Source organism: Copadichromis virginalis, linkage group LG13 (genome assembly GCF_057382275.1).
Source record: "Copadichromis virginalis isolate Kocher_CV1m ecotype Utaka linkage group LG13, C_Virginalis_male_GT1.1, whole genome shotgun sequence".
Lineage (NCBI taxonomy): Eukaryota > Metazoa > Chordata > Actinopteri > Cichliformes > Cichlidae > Copadichromis > Copadichromis virginalis.
In genome coordinates, this window is record NC_140630.1 from 15150169 (window position 1) to 15173063 (window position 22895).

The following is a 22895-nucleotide window of genomic DNA, read 5'->3' on the forward strand; positions in this document are numbered from 1 at the left end:
ATATCAATTTTTTTCCATTATCAACAAACACTGATCTCATTTTCAGTTCTGCCTAAGACTCCTTAAGACTTTGACAGGTAGAATTGCAGGAGTTGCCTTTTCTTTTAAATTTAAAGCGGTACAACTTTTTTAAAACCCATGAAAATTAACATAAGGATATTTTCTTACCCGATTTACGTTTGCCAGAGCCTCCACAGTCTCTGCAAAAGAAACAACAGCAGAGCAACATGGTCAGAATGAGTGTGTAAGCAAGAAAGGCCGGAGCATTTATATGACTGGTTACAGCTGAATCTTTGCCCGGGACCATCCAAGTACAGTTGGCACACAAGTATCAGCCAAACCCTCGCTGAGAATGCATGAAGAACTTGACCCACTACCAGTGGGAGGGAGACAGGGTGGGATACGTATGAGTGAGTCGCACAATAAGTGTGTCAAGGACAGCAACAAAGGAACCCATCGGCCCTTTTAGCCAATGTGTGTATATTTCTGTTAAAAAGCCAGATATGTTGTACATGAGGGGAATGCAGCTGCCTCTATTTAACAGAACAGCGTTTATTGACTTTACAACAGTATCATATCCCCCTTTAAGTCCCATTCATCTTAAGATGTGAAAGCATCTTTCTGTTCCGAACTATGAACTGCAGAAAAAAACACTGAAAGGAAGCGAGCTAGTGTCAATGAACCTGCTCTGTGCTTTGACACTCATGAAGGTCACAGAGCAGCGACTATCCCTTCACTGCACCCACGCTTACTGCGCTGCTCTAAAAGCTGAGCTTAATCATCAGAGATGGGATATTTATGTTTACTTTGTCAAAATACTATATGCACTTTTCCCACTCAGTGTACTGCAACTTGTGAAAACACATGCAAAGTCTACCAAATAGAGTACCAAGCTGCAGGTAACAGCAATAGAAAATTTATGTGTTTAATTTACTCAAGTAAAGCGTTTTTTTCTCTCTTTTTTTAAATGCAGTGCATGCGCTGTTGAATTCGTTAAAATGCTTTCCTGAACTGTTTGTGGTTTCTTTATTTGTACACGTTCTCTCAAAAAAATGAGCGTTGATTTGTGACGGCCACCTCGTATTACAGCAGAACAGGTCATTAGCCTAATTTCCAATTGTCACCGTTGTTCTATTCAGCCTCTTTCACACTGACGGAAATTTGTCATTTAGAGACAGGCAATAAATAAATGATGAATAGTTTTTAATTAATTCATTATAGGTTTGTTGATTCAATTGGAGCACTCACGCTTTATTAATTGCATGCAGGCACACAAGTGATGGTACTTCACATAATTACTCCATTCAGTTTGATGGGAATTTGTTTATAAAGTGGAAATGCATAAACATTTCAGGCCAGACCATTTTAGGAAGTTCGGGCTGAGTGTTATGCCCTGGTTTAGTTAACTTGCAGAGAGAAAACACCGAGGAGAAGTTGAGTTTTGACACAGATGGAAGCAGACACCTGGCTCTATGGAGGGCCAGCAGCAGGACTGGAGCCACAGCCAGTTATGGATATGAGCACATGTTTGGATAAAACCTGTCCAACGTTTGCCAGGTTACAGTCTGTTCATCAATACTCAGTGTTTGATTGAACCAAGTTACCAAAAAAACCCTGCAATTTTCAAAGTAGATTATTTGACACTGCTGTACAAATAAGCTATTTCGCATTTGTTTTACATCTATATAATGAAATAATGTAAAATATATATATATATATATTCGTGATAAAATAATATCGGCACAATTTCTCTTTTTCCCCGATGAATGAGCAAAGTAAACACAGATAATTTATGAGACAATTATAATAATGAATTGCTTATACATTAGATTGATTAAAAGATTAAATGATAGACTGACTAAACTGACACTGAAACAAAAAGGCCATGAACTGAATTTCGACGGCGTAAGAAAAATCATTAATCGTTCATCAGCAATATAAATGTCATATCTTTCGATAAGATTGATGAACAGAACAAAAAACAAAGTTAAACTTTTGTGCCAAGCCACATAAACAAAGCTGTGGATTAATTAAAAATGCATAGTCCAACTAACAATGGGAAACTTTAAAACCCCAACTTTATAAGGAAAACACATCTAGGGTCAGAGGTCAGAGGAGAATGGGCAGGCTGCTTTGAGCTCATAGGAAGACAACAGTCACTCAAGTAATCACTCGTCGCCACCAGTCTATGCAGAAGAGCATCTGTAAATGCAAAACCTTGAAGAAGAACAGGGGCAGAAAACTACACAGTGTGCAACTACTGTCTGCTAAGAACTCTAGACGGAGGCTACAATTCTCACAAAAATTGTACAATAGAAATGAGAAACATGTCGCCTGGTCTGATGAGTCTCAATTTCTGCTGCAACATTCAGATAGTAGGGTCAGAATTTAATGTAAATAGCATGTAAAAAGCATGTATCAGCGATTCACACTGCTCATAGTGATGTAGGTCCATTTTCTTTGCACACTTTGGGTGCCTTAGTTGCAGTTGAGAATCCTTTAAATGCTCTATCTCAGCATGCTGACCACGTTCATCTATACAATCTACCGATCTTCTGATGGCTGCTTCAAGCAGAATAACACAAAGCTCAAATGATCCCAAACTGACTCTTGAACCTGACAATGAGTTCACTGCACTCAAACTCCAGATCTCAATCCAGCAGAACACCTTTGGGATGTGGTGGAATAGGAGGCTCACAACTTGGATGTGTAGCCAACAAATCTGCAGCAACTGTGTGATGCTATCATTTCAAGGATGGCCAAAATCTAAGGAATATTTCCATCACCTTGATCCTGTGCCACAAAGAACTGAGGCAATTCTGAAGGCAAAAAGGGCTCCAACCCAGTACTAGGGAGATGTGGAAAGTGTGTGTTATTCCATTGGTTTCAGATTTTCCTATGTGTAAAATTGTTATAGATGTTAAATATTTCTTAATTATTTTAAAGATGTCTTCATTTGTTTTTATTTTGCCAAAATCTGCTTGGGCAGAGATGAAACTGAAGTAAGGCGGGGAAGAAAAGTGGAGATAAAGGAGACTCTTGACATGCCCTGCTTGCTTGTGACCTGTAGCACAGAGGTGGAGTAATATCTCTCCCAAGAGGAGACTGAGCACACAGTCCTGGCTTTGTGTACTTTCCTCTTATCACCAGTAAAATCTAATAGGTGAGAGGAAGGCAAGGGGAACGAAAATATGTCCAAACACTATTAAAAGTTTAAGACTGTGCTTGTGTATTTAGAGGTAAATTTCAACCTCTAAATACACAAGAAGCTGAAAAATAGTCTTTTCAAGCCATAAAGCTTTAGTTTCATCATTCAGACCAGGACGCACATACAGTGCAGGACACACGCACTAGCACTGAACACATCATTAAAAATTCAAACCCGTGAGAATCCATCTGAAGCTTGAGTTGGGAGTGACCATCTGTTTGCACATAACTGCAAACTCTTTGTAGGTGGGCCTATTACAAAAAAGGAATGTGTAAGATATTAGTGCTCGCATTTTTCATCCAAGCCAGAGGACTGAGGTATCTGCCTTTCTTCAGCACACAGACACTTCTGCACGACCTCGGATTAACCTCTGCAGGAGTAACCTCGAGCTCGAGTCAATGGGTCGACATCATTGAGCAGCAATCCATTACGATAGGGTTGTGATTTGCACATAATCTCTTACTACACCGTTTCTGTGCATATCCTGTAACAAAAAAAAAAAAAAAGGTGGTGAGGTTGACTCAAATCCTCACAAAGGCACACACACTGCTGCAGTCAACCTCATGCGTACTGGCCCCAATCTCCAGCAAAGCTTGGCTATGATCACACACTGATGTCAGGTTAAAAGAATGTTAGTTTGACTGTGTATCAACCACTAATTACTCTCCTTGTGGTGAAACAATGATGTCGAATTAAGACTTAAGCTGTAAAGAACAACTGCGTTTCATAACTTTTTAAAATCCTTTGCCTTTTGTTGTATTAATCATGTTCTGTATATGCAATCCCAATGTGAGGGCTCACCCTCCAGTTAAGTACAAAAAGCAAGCTGTCATGTGTGTTTTGGCTGAGATTAAGGTTAGGGTTTGGCATGTAACAACTATAATTAAGGTAAAGGAGGTTAGTCAGGACATTTTCTTCCCAAATTGCTTGTGTTTACATCCACATACATATATCAGGAAGAAAGGGGCCACCGATTTTCTACAAAAACATTATATGTTTTGAACTGATGCTGCAAAAGTGATAAGAATTTAAACAAAATTCAACTATTTCACTGTTGAAAATGATTAACCTCCTTCATCTGTCATATGCATAGAAGTGACTAAATGAAGTTAAAGTTAAGATGGAGGACTGACCTTCAAAGTCACACCTTATGGAGGCAATTTTGTTTCTTGCATCGCTGTTAGATTTTCTTTTCCTTTGCCAACAGAGCTTTTGCTCTGAATCATTGTGGATCATTAGCGTCATCTTGATTTTAATGATTTTGTAACTTCTGATACTAATTTCTCTTGGATATGATCGAAATTTGCAAATGTTCCAAAATTCTCGTACGAGTAATACTTGGATAATCTGACTGATCTGAATCATAACATCTTAATCCGAATTTGTTTAGAGCTTATGCATAATATAAGCTAAAATATAGTGTGTATGTGTAACATCACTACTGCAGGCTGCTATTGTATTGCATCCCATACATTAACACTGTGATTGTGTCCTCTTGGTGACTTCTTATATTAGAATAGGACCACTTGGTTCAAAAAGAGAAATTTAAAATCAAATATCACTCTCTCTTTATTTTTTTTTAACATTTGTTTTGTTAATATTTTAAATGTATGTGATTCTTTTATATAAATGAAAGAACAAATACAACAGAACAGGTGGTGTATCTCGTCTCCTTTTTGTTTTTTTCCCTCTTGATTGAATCAGGATAGTTTCCAAGCTCCTTGGTTAACAAAAAGAAAAAAGAAAAGAAAAATGAGATGGCGTGGTGTAAACTTAATTTGTCTGTATGAAAGGTAAAATGTTATTTTAAATTGACATTATGGGCATATGTGCCTGTTAACTAGATTTAATTATACTTCACAACACTCCCGTAGATGCTGGCCTCAGAGGTGGGAGTCCTGAAAACATTTCCCCTCGGAGGTTAATAAACTGGAACTTTCTGCAGTCACACTGCACATACAGCCCATGGATAGTTTTCACTAAACAACAATAATACAGAGGCTGGCGGAGAATGTATTATCTCCAGCAAAACACCTTAAAGCTAACTGATGTCAAAATGAGTTAAATTGCTGTGTTTCAAACAGCAGAGACATCCACTTTCAACTCTGCATCACTGTAAAACACTGAAGTGTTCAAAGACCGATGACTAAAACTTTGAATTTTAATTTTATATTTAGCCACTGGCATTCATTCTCAAAAAGGAACTCTAACTTCAAAAGGTCTTCCGCATGTTTCTTATCACAACCTAATTTGGACTCCAGGATGTAAGATGATTTGTAAGACTACTAAAAAAAAACAACAACATGTTTTTATTATACAAATTTATAACATCTGTCTCTCCAAATTTGTCTCAAAGCTTCTCTGAAAGTTCCCCTTTCTTATGAAATATACAGTGGCTCTCGGCCATTAACCGTCTGGAAATATTTTAAAAGAGGATATCATAATTTGAACGAATTGGGCGAAAGCACTGTAAGAATCCCTTTTGTTTAACTGCATTTCAACCACTCACTGAAAAATCATTTTTAGTGATTTCCTAACAATAAGAAATATTCAGATGTCTAAGAAGTATCAACATATTAGTTAATCCTTTTCGATGGCATTGTTAAAAAACCGAAGGCATAAACACAGGTGAGTTTTTTTCTCATTAAATCTGCCTTTTTTCTAACTTTCCATATAGCCAAACACAGCTTTATAGATAGATCGATAGAGCAATAGATAGAGATATGTAGTGTCTTTTAGTGTCTTTACTCAAAAGATTGCAAGGCTTACTTCACCAATATACTACACATTTAATTATCAATATAAATCTAATAACCCAATCGAAAACTGAACGCAGACTGAGGCATGCATTTATGATGGATGAGGCACCATCTTTCATTCACCCAAATGCTATAGAAACGTCTTGTAATTTTTAACCAATCATGTGGCTCCCTCTTGTGACAAGCAAAACAGTACCTGTGTTTTTTTCCTGTGCAGTGACCACTGTTGAACGTTAGATGGCAGTAGCATCAACAGGCTTGGACATGAGCAACAGTGCATCTCTATCGAGGCTGTTTGCAGGGCATGTTTGAACGGTGTGGAAGGAAATGTCATGACAGGACCAATTTTCTAGGTTGATTGGACGCATTTTTAATTGCTTTCATGACCTCTTTCATCTGTTTCATCGTGTTTCAGTGAGTGTGAGTGAAGCTCTATTAAATCTACAGCAAGGTTTTTCGTTTCACAAATAAACACTTCTAAAACCATTATTTGTAATTAAATAAATTAGCCGAACAGGACAGCAGAATGGTTCTTTTACATTTTTAACATATTAAATATTTAGAAAAACTATTTGTTTCACAGCTGGGTGTTAAATATCAGAATTTTAGAGCATAAAAAGAACATGTTTTCTGTGAATTGCCCAGACCACCCCAGGAGTAAAAAAACAACTTGGGCAGCGGGTATTATACTTTAAGATATTAATTTAAGCTACGCTGGACTGTCTCTGAGATTAAGGGAGCCTCTCACTTTGAAGTGAGATTAACATGCAGGGGTATTAGAGGTTAGAGGTGATGGGCCCACATTGCTGATAAAAATATAATATCCCAGACATATGACTGAACATAAATCTAACGGAAAGAACAAAATGTAGACAATGAGTGATATTGCAGCCAGGCCGGATTTACTCCCACTCTGACTTTGAACTGAGTATGATAAATGGCTCGCCTGAGAGCCTTATCTGCCCTGAGACTTGAACTCCGACGTGCTGTCGTTACACTGCTAATCCTTCCCCATTTGTTCTGGCATCAGGTGTCACCTCCAAGAAATCATTATTAATAAAAAGCAGGGCTTCTTGGAGCCAGATCAATCAATCATCCCTGACAAAGCAAAGCCTCTGGATCAGGATGGGTCAGCACGAATTAAAGGCAGCTGCTGAGCCACACACATTCAATTTGCTTCCATATCCAATGTTCACATCCCACCAGAGGGCAATGTTTGGCGTCTAACAGTTCATGCATACAATGCCAATGCTCAATAACAGCTTGTGATTTCTAGCACATAGTTATAGTTACTCACTCTGTGGGAGGGTTGAGGTCTTCTGACTTAGTCTCAAAGAACTGAAGGACCTCCTCACTTTGGGAAATGTGGGTGGGAAGTTTCATCAGAGCCTAGGAGAGAGAAGGGTGGGAGAAAGCTACTGATTCCAATAAAAACAATAAAAGGTCACACTAATGTGTGTCAGTTTGGACTGAGTAACTGGTTTATAACACTTAGTCACTACCCAGTCACATGAGAAAACCAGGCAGAGATGTGGAGGGTGTGCAGGGGAAGGAAGAAGGCTCTGAGCACAGAGAAAGAGGGTTAAAACAAAGAGAAAAACACAGACCTCAGTTTGATTGAAATTAAAAAGACACCCTCATGTAATCTGTATTTTCAAGAAAGCTTTGTGCTTTCATTCATTCATTTCAGGTCCAATAAATGAGAAACTGCTGCCACACTTGGCAACACACCTGCCCCACATTCCCATCTGTGGGCTAATAAGCATAAGAGGATCAAGTAGCTATCTGCACTCATTGCTACAATTAAAGTCTGCTGATTCATTCTTAGTCTCTCTTTTGTTTTTACCCCTGCGTGCCCCCATTTCCCTCGTTTCCTTCATATGCTGCCTATTTACATTGGTGACAGGAAATGACAAGCACAGAGAGCAGTTGCTTTCCTGTTGAGGCTGGTGGAGGGGAGATAAATGTTGAGGCCTTGAAAAAAACTGTGGTAAATGTTCAGAGGGTAGAGCACTGACAGAGATAAAGCACTCTTCCAAACAACATATAAATTAAAAATGAGTAGTCTCTTCAATAAGAGATGCATTGTGCTGCACACAAGTTGAGAAAAATCCAGCTCTGGAAACAGTGAGGCATGCAGCTTTTGTCTTACTTTGCAGTAATTATCCAGGTGCTTCAGCCTTCTGACGGCTACATCTCTTATGTGACTGCGGCGAAATAAGACTTTACCTGAGGAAAAGCAGAGCACTGTCAGGTGTATATAACAAAAAACACAAAAATATTATGATTAAATGCTTAACAATCGTGCTATAATTTAGGCTTAGACATTTATAAAATCCCAGCATGATCCCTTTCCAGCTCAGCTGGTACTGACACTGAGATATAATATTCCAACCAACATATGGAGAACTTCTCTGGAGCTGATTGCTCTCAACTAGTGGGACTAATGTGAGGCAATTGAATCCACTTTTTCGCTTTTTCCCATTTCCTAATTTCTAACTCTTATGAGACTGAGATTGCTAAGAGCATGAAGCCTACTAAATAGAAAAATAATGCAAACCATTTGGGGGTTTAAAGGAATACAGTTCACACCATGGTGGGCTTACAGCTTGTCTAACAAAGGATCTCTTCACTGCTCTCCTCTGCTCTGGCCCACAATGAGTTTATCAGATTAGACAAATCCCTTTCTGCTAGCCTCCTACTGAGATGGCCGACCACAAAATGATTTGGCCCGGATGGAGAATGGAAGCCAATAAAACAAAGCAATGTGGTAGGCGATGCTATGGAGTGTGTAGGAGGAACAACAAAATGTCTAATAAGACAACACTGACAGTGCCGAGTGTGTGCATACTGAGTTTAATCACCTGGCAAAAAAGGAATTATTCTCTTTTTGGGGTCTTTTTGTCCTCCATCAATTGGAAATTTGTCAAGGATTCGCATCTGCAAAAAAGAAAAAAAATTAAGAAATAAAAATGAAAATGTAACACGAACATTAATTGTGGAGCAAAACTTTTTTAAAATCCCCCTTTCGAATACAATAAAGACATGAAAGGCAAGCAATTATAATCATGAAAATGCTTGATGGCAAAAAAAAAAAATCAAACAAACTGTCAATTATCTATCGCGAGTTTAAAGTGGAGTAATCTGTGATGAGATACAGGAAAAGGGGGTCTGAAAATTCTCCAGCAACAACTGACCATTTTGTAACAGTACATGAGTTCAACACAGAGTATAATTATATATCATCTGAAAAACCATTTAAAGTGCAAACCATTTCACTTTGATAGCTGGGGCAGCAGGCAAGGTTACATCACCCTCTTATTTGAAAAAACCCTCACAAGGAAGCCACTTAAGCAGCTTAAAAAGCCATCAGGGTGCATAACAGGCACTTTGATGTTGACACTTGATACATACAGTGGGGCAAAAAAGTATTTAGTCAGCCACCGATTGTGCAAGTTCCCCCACTTAAAATGATGACAGAGGTCAGTAATTTGCACCAGAGGTACACTTCAACTGTGAGAGACAGAATGTGAAAAAAAAATCCATGAATTCACATGGTAGGATTTGTAAAGAATTTATACGTAAATCAGGGTGGAAAATAAGTATTTGGTCACCTCAAACAAGGAAAATCTCTGGCTCTCACAGACCTGTAACGTCTTCTGTAAGAAGCTTTTCTGTCCCCCACTCGTTACCTGTATGAATGGCACCTGTTTGAACTCATCATCTGTATAAAAGACACCTGTCCACAGCCTCAAACAGTCAGACTCCAAACTCCGCCATGGCCAAGACCAAAGAGCTTTCGAAGGACACCAGGAAAAGTATTGTAGACCTGCACCAGACTGGGAAGAGTGAATCTACAATAGGCAAGCAGCTTGGTGTGAAAAAATCAACTGTGGGAGCAATCATCAGAAAATGGAAGACATACAAGACCACTGATAATCTCTCTCGATCTGGGGCTCCACGCAAGATCTCATCCCGTGGGGTCAAAATGATCATGAGAACGGTGAGCAAAGATCCCAGAACCACACGGGGGGACCTGGTGAATGACCTGCAGAGAGCTGGGACCAAAGTAACAAAGGTCACCATCAGTAACACACTACAACGGCAGGGAATCAAATCCCGCAGTGCCAGACGTGTTCCGCTGCTGAAGCCAGTGCATGTCCAGGCCCGTCTGAAGTTTGCCAGAGAGCACATGGATGATACAGCAGAGGATTGGGAGAATGTCATGTGGTCAGATGAAACCAAAGTAGAACCTTTTGGTATAAACTCAACTCGTCGTGTTTGGAGGAAGAAGAATACTGAGTTGCATCCCAAGAACACCATACCTACTGTGAAGCATGGGGGTGGAAACATCATGCTATGGGGCTGTTTTTCTGCCAAGGGGACAGGACGACTGATCCGTGTTAAGGACAGAATGAATGGGGCCATGTATCGTGAGATTTTGAGCCAAAACCTCCTTCCATCAGTGAGAACTTTGAAGATGAAACGAGGCTGGGTCTTCCAACATGACAATGATCCAAAACACACCGCCCGGGCAACAAAGGAGTGGCTCCGTAAGAAGCATTTGAAAGTCCTGGAGTGGCCTAGCCAGTCTCCAGACCTCAACCCCATAGAAAATCTGTGGCGGGAGTTGAAAGTCCGTGTTGCTCGGCGACAGCCCCAAAACATCACTGCTCTCGAGAAGATCTGCATGGAGGAATGGGCCAAAATACCAGCTACTGTGTGTGCAAACCTGGTAAAGACCTATAGTAAACGTTTGACCTCTGTTATTGCCAACAAAGGTTATGTTACAAAGTATTGAGTTGTATTTTTGTTATTGACCAAATACTTATTTTCCACCCTGATTTACGAATAAATTCTTTACAAATCCTACCATGTGGATTCATGGATTTTTTTTTTCACATTCTGTCTCTCACAGTTGAAGTGTACCTCTGGTGCAAATTACTGACCTCTGTCATCATTTTAAGTGGGGGAACTTGCACAATCGGTGGCTGACTAAATACTTTTTTGCCCCACTGTATGTCTATTTACAGCATCAATCTCTCAAGAGATTAAGCAGGGAGCGAAACAGAGCTAAACAATGAAAAACAACTGTTTTACAGTGAAGATTTCCTTCTGAGGGTAGCTGTCCCTAACAGTTTCAACATGATTCTCCTTGGATACGCATATTTTGTATTTGGTGAAGTTTTGATGAGTGCTAAAAAACAAACAAACATGCATTGCATGTGTGTTACATACTACAAACAAGAGTAGGTATGTATTTTGCCGCAGAAGGACATGGTTTTTGTTATTTTGCCTGTTTACACTACCACAGTGAATTTTAAATTAACCAGTAAGTATGTGATTGAAGTGTAGGCATTTGGCTTTAATTCAAAGGGTTTCAATAAGAAGTTTACATTAAATATTTAAAAAACTGCAACGCTTTTTAAACCCAGTCCCAAATCTCCAGAGGCACAAAAAGGAATGTTTTTAAAACCTGGATGAAAATCTCTTGCCTGAAGTCTACCCCAGTCTACCCCAGTAAATGTGGGTTCTTCTTTATACTCTGCCAGGCTTTTTCTCCAGCCACCTGGAGTTCCTGTTTGTGGATATTTCCCTTTGGTTTTGCATTTACTGAAAAACATGTTCATCTGGGTTGAGATCGTATTACTGGCTGAATCTGGCCACTTTTGGGCTGCTTTTGCTTTTGCACCATATGGCTGAAACTGAGCACAGAGTATATCCCTGTACACTTCAGAATTCACCCTGCTGCTTCTATTGGCAGTCACATCATCAGTGAACGTAGTGGGAACCATATATGGCAATGTCTTATTGCTCCACCATTTTTGACAGATGATATCGTGAGCTGTTTCTTTCCTTCTCCATACTTTTGTCTTGCCATCATTTACTTTGGTACAAGTTAACCTTGGTTTCATGGGTCTAAAGCAGTGCAGGCTCTTTTATGTTTATTTTCTGGCAACGTCTAATCTGGCTCTCTTGTTCTTGAGCGTAACCAGTTGTTTACACCTTATTGTAAACATTCGTGAAGGCGTCTCTTGATTGCAGACTTTGCAGACAATGATACACCTACCATCTTGATTTCTTGACTTGGTTACATGTTCTAAAGTTGTTTTTCTAAACCATGGAAATAATTCTGTCAACATGCACTTTAGCTGTCCTCTATGGTCTTTCAGGCCTTTTGGTGCTGCTGAGTTGGCAGCTTTATTCATTCTTTAAATAATGCACCAGACTGTTGACTTGGCCACTCAAAGTTTTTGCCATCTTTCTGAAAGGTTTATTTTTGTTTTTCAGCCAAACGATGGGCTCCTTCACTTGCACCGACCTCATATTTTAAATTACAGTGGAAAGCCATAAATACAAAGCCCATAAATTCCTTTGCCTCTAAATAACAATGGAACAGGCCTCACTTGGCCAGGAAACTACTGGTCAGTCAACTGTCCAATTGCGTTTGAGCCTCTGGGTATAAAATGGGTGTACTAACCTTAACAGTTCTAAACAGTTAATGCAAAATGCATGTAAAAACCCTTGAATAAAAGAAAGCTGACTGTCTGAACTTTCATCGCATGCTGACTGCCTGATTTAAAAAATCCATTGTGATGTGGTACTTTCAAAAGGAAAATATATCTTTGTCAAACAAATGATAGACCTTAACTGTAGTATCGTCTTTGTATTCACACGAGAGCATCTTACAGTAACAGGTTTAAGATGTAGATGTAACCACGCCTTAATTTTTCCTCCCTTGCCTTGTTCCAGATGTGCTTTACCAGCAAATTCTGTGAGTATCAAGCTGAAGCACACTCAACTGGGAGGAGAAGGAAAGGTCTCAGTTTAAACTGAGCCAAAAAGAAACCAGGTGGACAAACAGAATCAGGCTTGGAGGTTAAAGTTGGATCCAGTCTGTCTGGGTCTGTGGGAGTTGTTTGTAGGACTTGTGCAGCAAGAGGTGGTTTGGTTTGATGTTGTGGTTCTTTCGTTTCCACTTTAATCTGCTGGCTTTGCTGAATCTAAAAATTTCTCCCAGGGTATAGCATGTTCCCCCCTCTCCCCCAAACTACAGACTGCTAACAAGAAATGTTTTCCTTTGAAATGGACAGTCATCATTATTGTGTTTTAAGGGCAAAGCAAAGTGCAGAGTATAAAGAATCGTCCTGGTTAACCACACCTGCACATAGCCATGGTAAAATTCCTAATCTTACGGTGATTACAGTCTAATGCCGAGAAGGCACGACATCAAATATGTATGTAAACCAGACTGTGTAGTTTAGGATGCTATGGCAATAACATAACTTTACAGGCTAGGCTGTAATTCCTCCAAATCCCAGTAGTTATAACAACCATATTGTTTATTTGATACACAAAGCTACACGCTCATCATGTTATCAGGCTTACAGCTGGATGTAGCTGTGTACTCCCTCTAATACAGGAGTGTTCACTCAACACTTGTAAGAAACTGCCTCAGCTTTTCATTTGGGAGTGAGGATGACATCACTACTGGAGATCTACGTGGCTACACTCACAGCTCCATGGGACAGTTTGGAACAAAAATCTGATTGAAAACACTCCTCATATTTTGTTTACCTTTAATTCAGAGGCTTTGGGGAGCAGAGATGGTGTAATTAATCTATATTTCTATCCCACGCTCTGCCCAGGAAACTGCAGTGTATTTAAGTTGTAGCGTTAACACTGGGGAATGTCTATCAGGCAACAGGTGCTATGATGTAATGACATGTCCTGTCTCTTTCCACACTGTTTGGTAATCAGTGTTGTGAATAAATACCAGAGGAAGGAACTGCAATAAAAAGTCAATCATCAAACATATCTTTATTTTGTCACAATGATGTGAATTATGGTGACTGGAAAAAAACAGAAATAGCTTCTGTAAACTGTAATGATAATCTCTTGAGCCATTTAAAAATAACTGAGCTCACAGGAGAAAGGAAGAAGAAACCGACACAGACACTGAGCTGTAACAGAAGACAAAGAAACTGTTCTGAGATAGGAATGTCTGAGTGGGAAAACAATCAGATTTCATTGCTGGGGTGTGTTTTGACATCTTCTTTGCAGTTGTCTACTGCAGCGAGATCGTGGTGCAACACCCTTTTGGATAGAGTAATAATAACAATTTACTACAGTCATATTAAATATTTCAAAGAAATCTAGAAATTCCTATGAAACACCCCATGATTAAGCAGCAATGACTTAAAGAAATCATTTTCTATGTGACAGTCTCTCACAAGATTCTGGAGGAATGGCCCACACTTCTTTACAACGTTGCTTCAGTTCATGCATAGTTCTCTTAAGGTCCTGCCACAACATTTTAAGGTTGAGGTCTGGACTTTTTCTGAACCACTGCAACACCTTGATTCTTTTCTTTTCCAACCATTCTCTTGCTGCTTGGCATCATTGTGCTATTGTGGGACCCAGTTTCAATAAAGCTTTGGCTATTGGACAGATCGTCTCACATTGTGGCTTCAAAACAAGCCCAAATAATCACCCTTCCCTCACCATGCTTGACAGTCATTTAAGGTGCTGATATGCTTTGTTTTGTTATCACGATCTCATCTGTCCACAGGACAGTGTTCAACAAGACTTACTGTTTGTTCGGATGCACATTTCCAAGACAAAACCAAAGCGCTCACATTCTTTAAAGCAAAAGAGTCTTTCTCCTGACAGTTCTTTGGAACAAGCCAAACTTGTTCATATGCATTCCTGTTTTAACTGCACTGTTGTAAACTTTAACATTTAAAATGCACTTGATGCCTATAGAGTCTCAGATGTACAGTGGGGCAAAAAAGTATTTAGTCAGCCACCGATTGTGCAAGTTCCCCCACTTAAAATGATGACAGAGGTCAGTAATTTGCACCAGAGGTACACTTCAACTGTGAGAGACAGAATGTGAAAAAAAAATCCATGAATTCACATGGTAGGATTTGTAAAGAATTTATTCGTAAATTAGGGTGGAAAATAAGTATTTGGTCACCTCAAACAAGGAAAATCTCTGGCTCTCACAGACCTGTAACGTCTTCTGTAAGAAGCTTTTCTGTCCCCCACTCGTTACCTGTATGAATGGCACCTGTTTGAACTCATCATCTGTATAAAAGACACCTGTCCACAGCCTCAAACAGTCAGACACCAAACTCTGCCATGGCCAAGACCAAAGAGCTTTCGAAGGACACCAGGAAAAGTATTGTAGACCTGCACCAGACTGGGAAGAGTGAATCTACAATAGGCAAGCAGCTTGGTGTGAAAAAATCAACTGTGGGAGCAATCATCAGAAAATGGAAGACATACAAGACCACTGATAATCTCCCTCGATCTGGGGCTCCACGCAAGATCTCATCCCGTGGGGTCAAAATGATCATGAGAACGGTGAGCAAAGATCCCAGAACCACACGGGGGGACCTGGTGAATGACCTGCAGAGAGCTGGGACCAAAGTAACAAAGGTCACCATCAGTAACACACTACAACGGCAGGGAATCAAATCCCGCAGTGCCAGACGTGTTCCGCTGCTGAAGCCAGTGCATGTCCAGGCCCGTCTGAAGTTTGCCAGAGAGCACATGGATGATACAGCAGAGGATTGGGAGAATGTCATGTGGTCAGATGAAACCAAAGTAGAACCTTTTGGTATTAACTCAACTCGTCATGTTTGGAGGAAGAAGAATACTGAGTTGCATCCCAAGAACACCATACCTACTGTGAAGCATGGGGGTGGAAACATCATGCTATGGGGCTGTTTTTCTGCCAAGGGGACAGGTCGACTGATCCGTGTTAAGGACAGAATGAATGGGGCCATGTATCGTGAGATTTTGAGCCAAAACCTCCTTCCATCAGTGAGAACTTTGAAGATGAAACGAGGCTGGGTCTTCCAACATGACAATGATCCAAAACACACCGCCCGGGCAACAAAGGAGTGGCTCCGTAAGAAGCATTTGAAAGTCCTGGAGTGGCCTAGCCAGTCTCCAGACCTCAACCCCATAGAAAATCTGTGGCGGGAGTTGAAAGTCCGTGTTGCTCGGCGACAGCCCCAAAACATCACTGCTCTCGAGAAGATCTGCATGGAGGAATGGGCCAAAATACCAGCTACTGTGTGTGCAAACCTGGTAAAGACCTATAGTAAACGTTTGACCTCTGTTATTGCCAACAAAGGTTATGTTACAAAGTATTGAGTTGTATTTTTGTTATTGACCAAATACTTATTTTCCACCCTGATTTACGAATAAATTCTTTACAAATCCTACCATGTGGGTTCATGGATTTTTTTTTTCACATTCTGTCTCTCACAGTTGAAGTGTACCTCTGGTGCAAGTTACTGACCTCTGTCATCATTTTAGGCGGGGAACTTGCACAATCGGTGGCTGACTAAATACTTTTTTGCCCCACTGTATCTTATTTGCAATTTGCTATTAATTAGAAGGTCTATATCTGTGTGACTTATAAATCCAGTTTATAAATGCATGTCATTAATCAGGCTTGCTAATATAGCTCTAAAATACCAAATGGTGCATCCTTAATAATGCTTTATACCATATTATGGTGCCTTTGCCAATTCCACATCTTACTTTTGGTTCTCATTAACGTAGTTAATCTGGGTAATGTAGTTTGATCACATTTAGTTTATTTGTGTCTTAGGTGTCTCCTTGTCTTTTCCTACCAGGTGTTTCTCAGTTCTTGTCACTTCCTGCTTTTAGTATTACAACAAACAGGATAGGACTACATTAACAGCTGCTACACTTCCAGGTCTAATTTCAAGGAGAAATCTTGGTTATGTAGCTTAAAGAGAGAGAGAGAGAGAGAGAGGGGGGGGGGGGGGGGGGTGTTAAAACCAAGGTAAAAAAGATCTAACTCTTGTCATTATGCTACACTATTACAATGCTAAATTGTTGCTGCATCATTTTAAATAACCTTTAAATAAAGGCCGTTCTGAATGTGTGATACCAATGTTGGAGAAAAATAACCCTTCAAAGCTTTTAAAGTCCTGATTCATGTCAGGAATGTAGGACAGAGAAATTATAATGTAGACAGGGTAGAGCTCACTGCTGGCCTAGTCACTCAATCCCAAAATAATGACAACTAAGGGATTTTGGAGAGGTTTCTGTCCAAAAGGAAACCAGGCCAGCTTGCACACGCCACAATCCCCCCTGTGGAATGCTGTGACCCATGCGACCTATACGCTGTGGTTTAAGGGTGTGTGTGGAGGGGGAGACCACACTCGCTTGACACACTGACCAAATCTGCTCACGTCAAACATGTGCAGGTCAATAACATTTCCCTTTGACAACAGAAACAGTGCTTGATGAAATTCAGGCTCAGCAATCTTCTAGCGTAGAAACAAATGTCTCTAAACCAAGAAATCAATGTGCTTAACTCTGCACATGCATTACAAAGAGTGCACTTCACTTTATGTCAGCAGAAAAGACAAAGGGGGGAGGAATCAGATAAAAAAGGTGACGGGATCCTGGTAATTTATGATAACTGCTTCCCAAAGGAGCAGTTATGAACTATCTTAAGTGTGCTGGAGAGGTTTGAAACTTCAGCAGTGAGTGCATTTTTGGATGTCAAATTGGCAGTAAAAGAAAATACTTCATCTTTAAAAAGACAATCAGCCAAACAGCTTGTTGATGACAATGATTTGTATATAGCCAGCTTTAAATTACTAAAACGATTTTAGACACGGTATGAAAAATTGATTAAAAAGGCGTTTCTTGTTCTGTGACCTTATTTAGCTTTTCAACTTGAATTCATGGTTATCTGATGAGATCATGGTCACATTTGGCCCCCCTCTTTTCAGCTTCTTGCGAACACAAAACACGCAATTGTGCTACGAAAAGAGAGCAACTGTGAAGAGTTTGGAAAAGACTGTAGGTGTCAGTTGGCAGACACACAAACAAGCTCATTTGAGAATTGAGTATTTGAAAATTCAGATGACAACGAAACCTTTATTGTTGCAAATTATTGCTTCTGAGGCATCCAATAGCTGTCTTATCTTATTATCTTATATCTTTAAAGTCAGGGTGACAAAATTGCTCTTTACCACAACCCCCAACCTACAAGAGCCTCCCTTTTGAATCGAATGCATTTTGGGACTGGCCTTACTGCATTACTTAAGCTGCATAGTCCTTTAGTATTCTTACTGACTTCAATTCTAAAAATGTATTAAGCAATCCATACTATATGCAACATATATACAGACAAATGCCCTAAACCTAACCATTCTGTATTGACAGCTGCAGACTGTTGTTCTTCATGATTACCACAACCAGACAAACATACCCTGGCAGCAGAGATCCATGCACAAGACTAATGTTTACAAAGACAGGCGAGGAGGTCTGTTTCAGTCAAACAGACCAGGGCAGACTTTTCCTGGCTATTAGCAAGAGACAAGAGAACAAAGGGTTTCCTACAGCCAGCCCACCAGAGCCAATGTGCTTTACTGCACTTTGAGAGGGCCATTGGAGAAGGTCCACAGACGGCCTTTTACAAGAAAAGGACTTAATGCACTCATTTAGGGTTTAACTCTAACTTTCTTTCTAAGAAACAAACTATAGTATACAAAAAGGCAGATACAACACCCATTTCCAAAACAAAACGTTGATGCTGTGTAGAATCTAAATGAAAACAGAGTGCAATGATTTCACAAAACTCATAAACCCTTATTTTATTTACAACAGGGCATAGAAAACATATAAACATTTTAAACTAAGACATTTTACAATTTCATTAAAAGAATGTTTTGGGGGTGCATTAATGCCTAAGAAAATGGGACCTTGCATAATTGGAAAGACACACCGGTTCTCAGTCCCCAAACATTTACAGACTTTGAGAAAAATACCAGTTTATAAGATTTGTAAATCACTGGATTTTTTTTTTTTTAATTTACATTTTACACAGCCTCCCAACATTTTTGGAATTGGGTTTGTATTTTACTGCTACAGGATCCTGTAGAAGAGCCTCAGAAGTTTGCCCCATACTGCATTCTGCATTCTGAGGTCATGTTTTTTCCTGCATCTGGTGACTGGATTTCCCCTATTTTCCTATTTCCATGCAGTCGCCTTAAATAAGACCTTCACTAAACAGGAGCTGAACAGAAAGACATTGACTGAAAGGTCAAACTGGCCTTGCGGAGTTTAATGTTGCAATACAACAACACATAAGACATATTAGAACCATTCTTAATACAAAACATTGAGCTTTTGGGCAACTGCCTGTGCAACTATGAATTAAATCTGTAAAATTATTTTGTAGTCGTTGCAGTGTAACGTACCTGTAGGTCAAAGAATTTGCTGTACCTTCTGTAGATGACATGGGAAGTGGAGTCTGAGTAAGTAACATTGATAAGGTACACCTGCAGAGAAAAGAACAAACAAAAGAAGCCCATTAGGAACAATATCACTTTGTCAGAGACATCATGGCACCGCTTTACCCCTTTCTGACTTTACTTCAAAGGATCATCAAAGGTCAAATAAATTCATTATGTTTCTCTTTGTCAGTCACACATTGGAAAGCCATCAGGGGGTCAATGAGAGGGCCAATAGATTTGAAGCATTGTGTCTCATTAAAAACATGCATATTGAATTACTCTTGTGTATTTAAGTGCAGCCGATTGAATGCAGCTGATTCAAATATTTCACAAGTACAAATATTGAATGCGGCGGTTTAATAAACGCTGTAAGCCTGTTATTTTCTTTGCTGTACATGAATATGAGACTCTCATTAGTTTTCATTTTTGAGTTTTACATTACCAGTGTCTCATGAGTCCACCGTTTGAAGGGGAAAAGTTGCTTCCGTTGTGTCAAGTTCTGCCAGTTCTACCACCACAAAAGATAACAAGGAAAGGAAGTGCTGACTCATGCTAAAGCGCAAACAGGAGTATCCTTTCCTTGGCACAAATCGGTCACTTACAAAATACTCCCAAAATAAATTTTTTATTTACCTCAACAATAAAGAGCCCCAAAAACAACTGCGCTCACCCTGAGGTTCGGAAACAGATGGCTACACCTAATACATTTTCATCTAAACCCATGGCGCAGAGTGTTTATAAAAGCATCATTTACACATATGGTGGCAAGCTGCAAGGACATCAGTTACTAGTTTGAAATGAAGTCTTCTGCTTATTACAAAAGAGTTTTCCAGCAGCTCGCTAATTAGACACAGACAGCCCAAACTCTCTCATATTAGGCAAAAGCACGGTTCACTTCAGAAGCGGAGGGGTTGCAGAATATTATCAGAATATTAATTTGCCATCTGGAGAAGCTGGGACGGAATTAAACCACTAACCTTGCAATTAACAGATGGGTAGCCACAGCTGCCAAGCTAATATTTGATGTCACTTTTGGTAATTTACGGTGATCTCTACACAGTAGTGATATAATGTGTGACACTTTAAATGTCATGTTTCAGTTGTATTTATATTTATATTTATGTTTATTGTTATGTTATGTTATTCTGATTTTTAAAAAATAATAATAATAATAACAATAATAATATTTTTCTTCTGTTTCATGTATAATTGCTTACACACATGATTTCAGGAGAAATGTATAGCACCTGTGTAGTTTAGGAAAGAGAGCTTACACAAGAAACCACACATGACACTCACTAACTGAATGCACCATGCTATTTACTGAGGTATTCACACTTTGGCACAATCAAATGGCACACAGACTTGACTCTAGCTAGTTTTGTAATTTTCCATCAGTTTTCAATTGTTTCCAGAGTGGGTTTGTTCATTTCAGCTTAGCTTTGTTTTAATCAGTTTCAGTGTTTTAGCCTTTTTAATCATTATAATAGGGTGTTCTTTGTCAGGAGCTGACAAAGTAATTTGTAATACCAAATTACAACACAATCACATTTTGTAAAGGCTGTTGACTCACAGTCATGCAGACCTCCCAAGCCTTACTAAACAGATGCATCAAAGCCTCCTCAGGCTTGGTTAACTAATTTGACCAAAGACTAAAACTAAAGACATTTCATGTTTCTTCTTTTTCAACATGGAGGTTGAGTTAACTAGAAAAAACACTGCTTAAACCAGACCACATGCATTGGATATTTGCATTCTTCTTTCCGTGTTTAGCTGAGCTCAGAGCAATTGTGTAATTCTGTTGTTCACACACATTCACGAAGCTGTGAGAGATTAAATACCTCGATTGGTAGTCACAGCTGATAAGCATGCACTTACTGTAAATGTGTAAGTATCTAGTTACCAGGAGTGTTAATATAGTAAACAGAGGATTTGACATCTCCTCTACCATAAGCACCCTTTGGAAGTATATGTAAACAAGGCTTAGTTGCTATGTACTCTTTGGCACCACTGCTACAACTGCCTGGAAGGAAGTCACACTTGGACAGTTGAGACAAAAGACAAAGGGCTGCTTCTTTCCTCTCTCAATACCGGATAAGCATTCCAGTTGCTTAGCTCATATATAATGAGATTCCCTCTGGGGGACTTCCCAGTCAAACCTCACCTCCGGCTTTAATCCCAAGAGAAAAGGTCTGTGCCCTGTCTTTAGCTGCCTTGGGGACCCTCCCTCAGCAGGAGATGGATGATTCAATTGATCCCAACTCTCAGGTTAATTAATCCAATTGGACCTGATGGGCTAATTGATTTTTTTTGCTGTCCCACTGAGACATGGTTCAACTGTTATGGCTCAACAGTTTGAGTGAGATAACATTAAGGCCAGAAAGTCCACAGCTTAAAAGCAGCTCTTAGAGGCTATAATAAAGAATCCTAACAGGCACAGAAGGAGTTTAACATCCTGACACATCCTGACAGAATTACATTAGCATGTAGGCATACTAATATTTTTTAAAGGAGCACTTGTATGCAGTTAGTTTTAATGTCAAGTATTTAACTATAAATAAAAGCACAGGAAAAAATGCACATTTTGAGTTTGTGAATGAAAAATCAAGGTCTAGGATTCATCGCTTTTCACAGCCATACTGTCAATACCTAAAATTTCTGGTTATTCAATGCAATTGTATTTATATAGCACAAAATCATACCAAAGGTGATGTGAGGTAAAGACCCTGCAGTAATACAAGGAAAATCTGCAAATTATCCATTTCCAAAAAACATTGTTCTTAACATTATTAAGCATTATACACTTTTAATTACACCCATATTAATTTTTGCCAAATATGGTCAGTGGACTGGTACTTATATAGTGGCTTTCTACTCAATTTTGGCAAGAGTCACACAATCACACACACATACATTCACACACCCGTGAAGTACTTTAACTAATATTCAAACAGACATTCACACAGTGGACATTCACGGAGTAGTATTTGGGGTTCGGTGTTATTTGTGTGAACTTGGTATTTAAAATATATATAAACAAAGATGTCCTGTAAAGATCACCTTTCAGTGACAAAACAAACATGCTGCACTTGCTGATGATAAGACTGTAATTACATTGTCATCCTAAAATGCAAACATAAAGATGAGTAAGACCTGTCCAGGGTGTACCCCGCCTCTCGCCCTATGACAGCTGGGATAGGCTCCAGCACCCCCCGCGACCCTGAAAAGGATAAGTGGAAGCGAATGGATGGATGGAAAGATGAGTAAGCACTTGGCAACTGTTAAAAAGAGACATGGCAGGCTCGGGGAGGGGCCAATTTTGGGCAAAGGTTTCTTCCTGTTAAAATGAATTCATTCAAATAATCATAATAACTCATAATAATAATAATAATAATTTCACACAACACTTTTATGTACGCCTAGCTGATTTGCGTAACATATTCATACCACAGACTTTCACACGCAGACACTGAGTGAAAGTATCAGGAGCTACTTCGGGTTTAGTATGTTTCCCAGGGATACTTGAACATGCATACTTGGAGGAGCCAGGGATCCTTTCCAATTGGTAGGTGACCCACGCTACTACTCAAGTCCAAACCAACAGCACCTGGTATTCTCAGGGAGTCTCCC

General features: G+C 39.5%; 1 protein-coding gene across 3 annotated transcripts in view; it reads right to left on the minus strand.

Moving 5' to 3' along the window:
- LOC146695380 (SH3 and PX domain-containing protein 2A-like) overlaps positions 1–22895 on the minus strand; it is a 61807-nt gene that overhangs the window by 31862 nt on the left and 7050 nt on the right. For 2 of the 3 annotated variants that reach the window (XM_085477491.1, XM_085477490.1), the window contains exons 2-6: positions 19230–19310; positions 8832–8907; positions 8120–8196; positions 7265–7356; positions 169–200 (exon numbers count right to left, since the gene is read on the minus strand). In XM_085477491.1, coding sequence (XP_085333617.1) covers positions 169–200; positions 7265–7356; positions 8120–8196; positions 8832–8907; positions 19230–19310 — 358 coding nt within the window. Of the gene's footprint in view, positions 1–168; positions 201–3659; positions 3667–7264; positions 7357–8119; positions 8197–8831; positions 8908–19229; positions 19311–22895 lie in introns of all 3 variants that reach the window. The other variant, XM_085477492.1, reaches the window with a different exon arrangement.